This window comes from Macaca nemestrina, chromosome 14 (genome assembly GCF_043159975.1).
Source record: "Macaca nemestrina isolate mMacNem1 chromosome 14, mMacNem.hap1, whole genome shotgun sequence".
NCBI lineage: Eukaryota > Metazoa > Chordata > Mammalia > Primates > Cercopithecidae > Macaca > Macaca nemestrina.
This window is the reverse complement of record NC_092138.1, coordinates 114,503,147-114,513,386: the sequence shown is the minus strand read 5'-3', so window position 1 is coordinate 114,513,386 and position 10,240 is coordinate 114,503,147. Positions and strand designations below refer to the sequence as shown.

Genomic DNA, 10,240 nt, shown 5'->3' with positions numbered 1-10,240 from the left:
GAGGCTGCAGCATTAAGTACCCCACTGGCCAGTCACGGCGTCTTGCCAGAAACGATTAAGGCAGAAACTGGCCTTGGGCCTCTTTATTAGTCACCTAAGAGGAGTGTGAGGTGTGCCTTCTGGTCCCAGACGACCCTCCCTGCCGCCCCAAGGGAAACAGTGACCCATGGAAAGGAAGGGTAGGGAGAGGGCACACGTGGAGGAGGGGCCTGTGGGGTGTCTGTCTGCTCCCCAGCATCAGGGCTGAGCTGCTTCTCTGCCCGGGGGGCTGGGAGAAGTGGCCGCCTCCAGCCTCAGGAGCACTTTTTCTGCATAAGAAACCAGCTCCTGGAAGGAGGAAGCAGGCGGGTCAGTTTTCATGGACAGTTCCCGGGTCCAGGAGCAGTTACTCATGTGACTCAATCCAGTAGTCATGGACAGGAAACTCTGGAGAGGTCTGATGACCCCTCCTGTTGAAGATTGATTTTGGCCCAGTCATAGAGACAGGATAATGGGCAGGCGGGAGAGCAGTCTTGAAAACCATACATGTGGAGATCAAGGTCAGTTCCATGCAATCATCTGTTCCAGGCCCCCGGACGCGGTGCACCCCGGCTGGGGGCTTCCACCTGGAGGGAGGCCTGGTTTGCTGAAGGCGCTTCTGTCACTCACCAGGCTGGAGGTGAAGCGCTCCTTGATCTCCTGGACCAGGGCCTTCATACTGCTGGACACCAGCTCCGGCAGGATCTCCTCTGCGGGTGGAGCAAGGAGGTCCTGAGGCCAGAGCCCCTCCTGTGCCCCTTGCCAGGAGCCCCAGAAGGACGAGGGTGGGTCACAGTCCCCCTTGGGCTTGGCATGCACAGAGCCACCTTGCAGTTCTGGAGCCCCATGCGTCCCCCTCAGCCAGGACAACCCCTAGTGTTTAGGAGATGCCAAATGTGTGGGAAGTTTCAGAGGGCTGAGAAGTGGGGTTGAGCCCGTCTTCTGTGCGCTCCTTCCCTGTCAGTTACAGGGGGAGCGGGCACCCCTGACCACTGGGCTCTAGGGGGTGTGATGCGAGAAGGGGTTCTCACCGTAGGAAGCCAAGTGGACCAGCAGCATGCCCACGTTCTCCACCACCTCTGGGTCATCCTTGTGGAGCTGGTAGGTCTCCTTGATGAGGCTGAGGCCACTGCCGCCCTCCTCCTGCACCACCACCTTGAAGGCCGCCAGCTCTGGGGGATGGGTGAGAGTGAGTTCATGCCCCGCTGTTCCCCTGAAAGGGAAGAGCCTTCTGCCCAGGATGGGATGGTACCCCAGAGCTCACACACAGGGGGCTGGGATAGGACAAGAGACCCAGGAGGCCCCGTCAGCTTGGGCGGACCAGCAGGATGGCATGGCCTGAATAGGGTCACACAAGAGCCAAAGGAGTCGTCGTCACTCTCTGAGGAAGGTTGGGTAGTACAGAGGTCGAGACCATGAGCCCAGTCGCTAGGCACCAGCTGGAGTCTGGGCCGGGCCCCAGGTGCTCTCCGAAGGACTGTGCTGTGGGTCGAGCCTCGGTTGTGCTGTGCTCAGCACCGGGCCCAGCCTGTCTTGCTGAGTAACAGGCAGGGTTTGTGTTGTGGGGAATTGAGAGACGCCGACTCCAGAGCTGTTCTGATCAGTCATGGTGTGCCTGCATGTTGGGAAACGTGCAGATGTGACGTGTTTATGGACAGAGAGAGGGTCACAGGGTAGCATGATGCAGAGGTAGAATTCATCAAGTGTGCATAGAAGTCTTGATGGTGATTTCTGGATGATTGGACTTTACATCGTTTTAAATTTATTTTCCTTTTTGATTTGTTGCTTCTGTTTTTTGGTTTGTGGCACCTGGCAGATATAACTGATGGAGGCTGATTCTTGTCCCCACCTGTAGGTGGCAGCCTCGTCCTGTCCCCAGGCTCACCTGACACTTCCACCAGGCTGGCCAGTCCCCGGTAGGCATTGTTCACCAGCAGGACTCTGTTCTGGCACAGCCGGATGCTTTGCAGGAGCAGCGCCACCACTTGTTCAAACTGCTGCTCCTTGATGCAGCCTGCGGAAAGGGGCCAGGCTGCTTTGTACCTGCTGTGTGCGCGAGGCCCACGGCTCCCAGCCCCAGGGGCCCAGGGCGCCCACCCAGCTCACCCAGTAGGGACAGCAGCCAGAAGACTCCGCAGCTGGCTTCCGCCATTTCCCCATCCGCAGGGTAAGTGGCCAACACCTGGCTGATGAGGTCCGGGACCTTCTCCAAAGGGGCCTTGTTCACAATGATACCTGGAACCAGGACAGGGATGGAAGGGGACACCCAGGCCTTGGTTGTGTGCAGGGGGGCCTTCCACCCCCAATCTGCTGCCTTCCTCCAACTAAGGACAAGAACAGAAAGGGGGTGGGAGAGGTCAGCTGTCCTCAGACAGTTGCGGGGATTAGCCCAGGAGAGGCTTGGAGAATCCCACACTTTGGGTGCTGGCAGGGTTGTTGGGTTTCCTGGGCTTTCCATGGTTTGGAGCCCTCTTTTTCCTGGGGCACTGGAGTGCCAAGGTGGGGTCTAGAGGAGGGGAAACAGCACAGGCCAGAGGGCCCCCCTACTGTGAATCAAAAATCAAAACGGCATCCAGCACTACCGCTGTCCCCTGGAACCAGGACTGCCTGGAAAATTCCAGGACGTTTCCCTGGGGCAGGAGGCACTTAAAACTGAGGGGTCTGCCCATTGGGCAAGAAGTCCTGAAGCCTGGCCTCTGCCAGAAGGCCTTTCCTCCCCCACCTTCTCTCTCTCTGCTCCTTGATTTTCTTCTGTTGCAGGCTCTCAGAAGAGCCTTTCCCAGACCATGGCTGTTGTGCTTCGGGGACAGGACATGGAGGTCCTCAAAGGCTCTCAGGGGTAGTTGGGGAGCGACTGGGGGAGGGCTCCCAGCCCCAGTGGGACAGCAGGAGGAGGGCCCCTCACCATCCAGCAGGAGGGCCCAGAGCAGGCCCAGGCCACTGACGCAGACGTCCCTGCTTTCGAGGGAGCTGTTGAGGTGCTCCAGGATGTGCTCCAGCAGCCCGGCGTTCTGCAGCTCCTCTGACACTGACTCTGACTCTGACTGTGACTCTGTGGGTGGGCCAGAATGAGGGCCCCAGGGCCCCTCCCTCCAGGAAGCCTTCCTGCCTTTGTTGTCCTTGGGCACTGCAGTCCCATTTGACCTGCGATCTGGGGGGTGCCTGCTCTGGGCCAAGTCATGTGCACTCAACGGAGCCCTGAACAGGAGAACATGGGACTGGCCCCAGAGGAGTCTGTCCATCTCGTGGGCTACCAGTCCCAATAAGCTGCCATCCTACTGCCAGGCTGGGTCTGACCTCTGTAGCTTCCCATCCAGGGGGCCTGGCCCTGCCTCCTGGGCCCACAGAGCCGGACTGTGCCTTCCAGGATGGAACCGTGACGGGGCCCTATTCTGGTAGGATGAACTGACATCCATTTTGCCTAATGGTTCCATTTGACATCTATTCCTAGTGCCTCCTTTCACTCCCAAAAGTGAGATCAGTTGTGTATGATCAGCTATCCAGTCTATGCAGTAAAGAGGGTGCTGGGACCCAGCCCTGACCCCCGCTGCATGGGATTCCTGGCGGCTGTCCTTAGGCTCTCTCAAGGCCCAGCTTCCTGTTGGGGAGAACAGTGCCCACCCGATTTGTGGGTGAGGCTGTGAACGCTCTGTGTGGCCCTCTCCTTCCCACAGTCCTGGCTGGTGGCTTCGGAAGCCTACTGGGCCCTATGGAATGGAGACAGGGCATTTGCCCTCCAGCCTCCCAGAAGGGGCAGGAAGTGTGGCAAATAGATGTCATTGGTGTGAAGCCCACAGCCGCGCCTGGCATGTCTGTAGAGGGAACCAGTGACTTCAAGAGTGGAAGCTTGTCATCAAGATGGAAAAGGATGCGACCAGCATTTGGGGTGACCGAATGAAGATGGCCAAATGCCACTGTGCATCTCAGGAGGAGGCCCAGCACTGTCCTGTCCAACCCACCTGTACCCCAAACCAACCCTTCCCGAGACCCCTGGGAAGGGCTGTCCTGGAGTGTGGGTGGGGCACAAGGTGGCTGGCAGACACACCCTGGGTTGTGGTGATGGCGAGCAGGCTGTAGACCAAGACAAGGAGTGACTCCTCCTCGGGGTAGCTCCAAAGAGCACTCAGCACGGCAGAGGTGATGGCTTGGTTACAGAGAGCCTTGGCTTCTGGGTGGTGCACCATCGCTGCTCGGGCCAGAGGAAGACGCCTAGGGTTAGCCCCACAGCTGGGGCGTGGGACGAGACACAGGAGGCTCACAGGCTGGGGGATAGCATCTCTACTTTGCATGAAGGAAAGCGAGGTCTGCCTTGTTCTCCTGGCCTAGAGCAGGCCTCCGTGAATCCGTGTGCCCTAATGGAGTGAAGGGCTGGAGGGGAGCCCTGCCTGGCCAGGCCACCCATCCTGGTCCGTGGGAGCCGGCCAGGCAGCAGTGAACACAATTTCAACGTTGTATGGAACTCCAAACTTCAACAGTGAAACTGGAAAGGTGGGCGGGCATGGTGGCTCATGCCTGTAATCCCAGCACTTTGGGAGGCTGAGGTGGGCGGATCACGACATCAGGAGTTCAAGACCAGCCTGCCTGACATGGCAAAACACGTCTCTACTAAAAATACAAAAATTAGCCAGGTGTTGTGGGTGCCTGTAGTCCCAGCCACTCAGGAGGCTGAGGCAGGAAAATCGCTTGAACCCAGGAGGTGGAGGTTGCAGTGAACCGAGATCGTGCCACTGCACTCCGGCCTGGGTGACGAGCAAAACTCCATCTCAAAAAAAAAAAAAAAACTAGAAAGGTAACTACTTTTTGTTTAAAAAAAAATCATGAAAGCTAATTCAACTTTTTAAACAACCCAGGTCTCATAGGAGGCTCAGACTGTCAGCTCCAGCCTCTTCCATCAGGGCAGTGAAATCACCTCAGCACTGTCCTACCAGCCCCCTTCAGAGGATGCAACCCATCCTCCCTGAGGGCCACTCCAGAGGACCTCGTGTCCAGCTCCTCGCTTCATAGCTGGGAAACTGGCGGGAGCAGCAGGAACTTGTCCAGGGCCACGGAGTAGGCAAAAGTGGCCTCAGCCTCCTGAGTGGCTGGGACTACAGGCACCCACCACAACACCTGGCTAATTTTTGTATCTTTAGTAGAGACGTGTTTCGCCATGTCAATCAGGCTGGTCTTGAACTCCTGATGTCGTGATCCACCCACCACCAGGCGTGGGTGGGATCCACATCTCTAGGCTCCTGGCCTATGCCCTCTGCCATCCAGGATGGGGTCCAATGGGCACAGGATGGTATGGACTGTCCAGAGGGTCAGATGCCAACCAGGTAACAGGTGGGGACGGAGCTAGGCCACCAAGAGTGTCTTCCCCCATCTGGCCTGGCCCTGGCATCCACCTTGGCCTAGAAGGTGCAGCAGCAGGGAGCAGGGCATGGATTCCCCCAACCCACCCGGCCCGGTGCCCACCTTGGCGCAGGAGGCACAGCTGCAGGAAGCAGCGCACAGCCTCCCCGACCCCACCTGGCCTGGTTTGGCACCCACCTTGGCCCAGGAGGTGCAGCAGCAGGGAGCAGGCACACAGCTGGATGTCAAGGACCCTGTCATGCAGCTGCATGGTCGTGACCACCACCTCCACCAGCTCCGGGCGCCACGGCAGACCTGGCAGGGTGGGCAGCAAAGGGGAGACTCATTTTGGGCCAGGTCGGGGGTGTATAGAGCAGACCAGGGCCCCCGGGGGCTGGTGGGAGCCGGCAGGGCCCTAGGTGGATGAATAGAAGGGGGAAGGACAATGAGGATTAGTGCTAGGTCCGTGGAGTGCATGCCCTGTCTGCCACGGGTACATGTTCTGTGCTGCCCACAGCCCTGTGAAGTAGCCCCTCCCGGGACTGCCCTCCTTGTGCAGATGAGGAACCTGAGGTCAGTGTGATGAAAGCACCTGCTCTATAGCAGTTTAAAACCAGCCAGTCTACTCCAGAGCCCTTGGCTGCAACTGCCTCGAGGGTGGGCGTGGGGGGGCTCTATCCACCCTGCCACTGCCAGGAACTGTTGTGGGCTGGGGACTGGGTGAGGGGCAGTGGCCAGGCAGCCATCCCTCCACTGTAGGCTCATGAGAGCAACAAGGATGAAGTCCTGGCACCCGGAGTGCGGAGCAAAGCAAGTGCCCCACCCCACCTTTTTTTTTTTTTTTTTTTTTTTTTTGAGACAGAGTCTCACTCTGTCACCCAGGCTTTTCTGTGGCTTCATCTCGGCTCACCACAACCTCCCCCTCCTGGGTTCAAGCGATTCTCCTGCCTCAGCCTCCTGAGTAGCTGAGATTACATGCATGCGCCACCACATCTGGCTAATTTTTGTATTTTTAGTTGAGACAGGGTTTCACCATGTTGGCCAGGCTGGTCTTGAACTCGTGATCTCAAGTGATCCGCCCACCTCAGCCTCCGAAAGTGCTGGGATTTCAGGCATGAGTCACTGTGCTCAGCTGCAAGCCCATTTCTAAGCAAGATGTGGAGGGAGGTGTGGTTCCAGGTGCTGGGAAAGACCGACCCTCTGGGATGGGGCCCAAAAGCTTCCCTAGTTTCCCCAGGGAGGCAAAATCTGTCTTCCCAGGGACTCTGTCCTGGTCACAGCTGAGCTACAAAAGGGGTCAAAGAGGAGGAGGAGGGGAGGGAGGGAATGGTAAATTAGGCCCATATGAGGCCTCTGCCACCTACTCGAAGGTCAGGGCTGGGCCTTGTCATCTCTGAGGCCTGAGCCACTGCAACAAACCTCAGTGGATTCCTAATCCAGGGCTGATGGATGGATGGACGGATGGATAAATGGATGGATGGATGGATGGACGGATGGTGGATGGATGGATGGATGGATGGTGGATGGATGGGTGGATGGATGGATGGATGGGTGGATGGATGGATGGATGGGTGGATGGATGGATGGTGGATGGATGGGTGGATGGATGGGTGGATGGATGGATGGATGGGTGGATGGATGGATGGGTAGATGGATGGATGGGTGGATGGATGGTGGATGGATGATGGATGGATGGATGGATGGATGGATGGTGGACGGATGGATAAATGGATGGATGGGTGGATGGATGGATGGATGGATGGGTGGGTGGGTGGGTGGGTGGATGGATGGATGGATGAATGGATGGATGGATGGTGGATGGATGGGATGGATGGTAGATGGATGGATGGATGGTGGATGGATGGATGGATGGACGGATGGATAAATGGATGGATGGGTGGGTGGGTGGGTGGATGGATGGATGGATGGATGGATGGATGGATGGATGGATGTGAAGGTAATGTTCAGGCAGGTGAAAAAGGAACGATTTTATGAAAGTATGTTTTGACACAAATGTTTTAAAAATTGAGGCACGGTGTCTCATGCCTGTAATCCCAGCACTTTGGAAGGCCGAGACAGGCAGATCACTTGAGATCAGGCATTTGAGACCAGCCTGGCCAACATGGTGAAACCACCTCTCTACTAAAAATACAAAAAATTAGCCGGGTGTGGTGGTATGCACCTGTAGTCCCAGCTACTTGGGAGGCTGAGAAGAATCACTTAAACCCAGGAGGCGGAGGTTGCAGTGAGCCAAGATCACACCACTGCACTCCAGCCTGGGGGATAGAGCAAGACCCTGTCTCAAAAAAAAAAAAAACAAAAAACAAAAAAAACCCACTGCTTTTCCCAACGTTCTCCATGAATGAGCAGTAACAACCTTTTTGAATTTGGTTTTGTTTTCTGAGACAGGGTCTTCTAGGCTGGAGTGCGGCGGCACAAGCGTATCTCACTATAGCCTCGATTCCCTGGGCTCCAGCAATCCTCTTGCCTTAGCCTCGAGAGTAGCTGGGACAACAGACCTGTGTCACCACACCTGGCTAATTTTTTTTATTTTCTGTAGAAACAGGCTCTCCCTTTGTTGCCCAGGCTGGCCTCGAACCCCTGGGCTCAAGCAGTCCTCCCGCCTTGGCTCCTCAAGGTGCTGGGATTACAGGCGTGAGCCACTGTGCCAGGCCATGCATTCTTAATAGGTGGGCAAGTTGCTGTATCTATGAAAATTTAAAGTATTCACACCCTTGAACATCTACGAATCTGTGCTACAGAAACATAAGCGCACAGATACATATACACCAGGGTGTCTGTTCCAGTATCATTCATAATAGTGGAAACTGAGAAACAACTCACATACCCCTCATAGAGACAGTGAGGTAGATGGGATGTCTATGGCTCCATTAAAATCATGTGAGGGCTGCTACGCCACCCATTCCCCTTCTCTGTTGCCTTCCCCAGGCGGATAGCAGAGACACGGGACACTTCTGGGGACACATGCACACCTCCATGCTGCACTAAAGCACTGGCAAGGAGAGCCCAGGGTGAGGGCCAGCCCCAGCTCCCCGCGGGCTGGACCATAGCTTCTGCCCCTAGGGGAGCAGCTGGGAAAGAGGTGCAGGGTGAGGCCTACCTAGCTGATCTGCAGGCATTTTCAGAAGTCTCTTCATGGCCCTGAACTGGACTTCGGGCCAGCCAGAGAAGTTCTGCATGACCTCTGCAGGGACAGGAAGGCAGGGGAGGGACCTTTCTGAGGACCAGGGCCTCAGGGCCCTGTCTCTCGGCACCACACTGGCCTGGCTGCTGTGTGTGCATCCCCTCCTCGGATCTACAGGTTCAGGATGAGAGGGAGGGGCTGTTACCATCCCCACTTTACAGATGAGGCCACTGAGACCAAGCGACTTTTCCTTGATAGAACCCAAGTCTCTGTCTTGGAGCACACAAATAGTGGAGCGCACTTCCGCTCATCCCAGGCACATAGGAGGCACACAGGAAGTGCGCACTTCCGCTCATCCCAGGCACATAGGAGGCACACAGGAAGTGGTGCTGTGTGAGGAAGACGCCCCGGGACCACTGTGTGCCACCCAGGCTGTGGAAGCAAAAGCAGAGGGTTGTGGGAGGCGCGGGCAGTGACTAGGCCACTGAGCTACATGGAGGATTTGTGTAGCAGGAGTGGAGGGAAAACAGGTGGGGGCCAGGCTTTGGAGAGGAACTTTGTGTTATAGGTAGTTGGGAGCTATGGAGGGTATTTGAGCAGAGCGGTGTCCTGGGCAGTGTGTAGGGATGGATGGAGGGAAACTGTTCGTACCCACTGGTCGTGCGCATGGAGCAAGGCCAGGGGCATAAATAATGAACCCTCTGGAACTAAACAACAGGATGCCAAGGCCATGGACAGGAGCTGTGTGTCCCCAGCATCACATCACCTAAAATGCTGGCCACGTTGCCTTCTAACAGCATGTCGGTGATGGACGCAGGCACCGTCTCCCGGTACAGGGTCAGAGAGATGCATGATGACTTGAAGGAGCCGCTCAAGAAGGTGATGTGCACCACGTCCCTAGCAGAGGAGCAGAGAGGGCTGAGTAACCCAGCAGCGCCCCCTGCCGCCTCCCCGTGGGGCTCTCCCTCTGCCTCCGGCTCCGGGCTGCCCATCAGTGCAGACGCCGGACACTGACCTCACTGTTTTGGGATGCATTTGGCAGGGTCTCTCATAGTGTTCCCAGTGTGTCCAGCAAGCACCCCAGTAATTCCATACCCAGGGAAGTACTCCACGGAGGCACGGCCTCAGCTCATAGAGCTGGGGGACAGTCCCGGGCCCTGGCACTTTTGCCCTTGTGGTCCCCTGCCTCCATGGAAACATGAAAACCCAGATTTTACAACTGCATTGGTATAAAGATGGATATGACCCAGGCTGGATTCCTTGCTATAGTGTTGGTTTTTTTTTTGTTTTTTGTTCGTTTGTTTGTTTGTTTGTTTGTTTTTTGAGATGGAGTTTCACTCTGGTCGCCCAGGCTGGAGTGCCGTGGCACGATCTCGGCTCATTGCAACCTCTGCCTCCTGGGTTCAAGCAATTCTCCTGCCTCAGCCTCCCGAGCAGCTGGGACTATAGGTGCCTGCCACCACGCGCGGCTAATTTTTTTCCTATTTTTAGTAGAGACGGGGTTTCATTCTGTTGGCCAGGCTGGTCTCGAACACCTGACCTCAAGTGATCCACCCACCTGGGCCTCCCAAAGTGCTGGGATTACAGGCGTGAGCCACCGTTCCTGGCCTGGATTCTTTTTTATTTTTGAGATGGAGTCTCGCTCTGTCGCCCAGGCTGGAGTGCAGTGGCGCGATCTTGGCTCACTGCAACCTCTGCCTCCTGGGCTCGAGCGATCCTCCTGCCTCAGCCTCCCCAGTAGCTGGG

General features: G+C 56.6%; 1 protein-coding gene across 3 annotated transcripts in view; it reads right to left on the bottom strand.

Annotated features, from left to right (window-relative positions):
- Positions 1-55: 55 nt before the first annotated feature.
- The window catches only part of LOC105471864 (serine/threonine kinase like domain containing 1), a 30,036-nt gene continuing 19,851 nt past the window's right edge, over positions 56-10,240 (bottom strand). For 2 of the 3 annotated variants that reach the window (XM_071078554.1, XM_071078553.1), the window contains 10 exons: positions 9,261-9,391; positions 8,471-8,665; positions 5,548-5,664; positions 4,064-4,204; positions 2,924-3,070; positions 2,125-2,253; positions 1,904-2,032; positions 1,050-1,190; positions 649-728; positions 56-327 (listed from right to left, as the gene is read on the bottom strand). In XM_071078554.1, the coding sequence (XP_070934655.1) occupies positions 238-327; positions 649-728; positions 1,050-1,190; positions 1,904-2,032; positions 2,125-2,253; positions 2,924-3,070; positions 4,064-4,204; positions 5,548-5,664; positions 8,471-8,665; positions 9,261-9,391 (1,300 nt within the window). In that variant the 3' untranslated portion in view covers positions 56-237. Of the gene's footprint in view, positions 729-1,049; positions 1,191-1,903; positions 2,033-2,124; positions 2,254-2,923; positions 3,071-4,063; positions 4,205-5,547; positions 5,665-8,470; positions 8,666-9,260; positions 9,392-10,240 lie in introns of all 3 variants that reach the window. The other variant, XM_011724647.3, reaches the window with a different exon arrangement.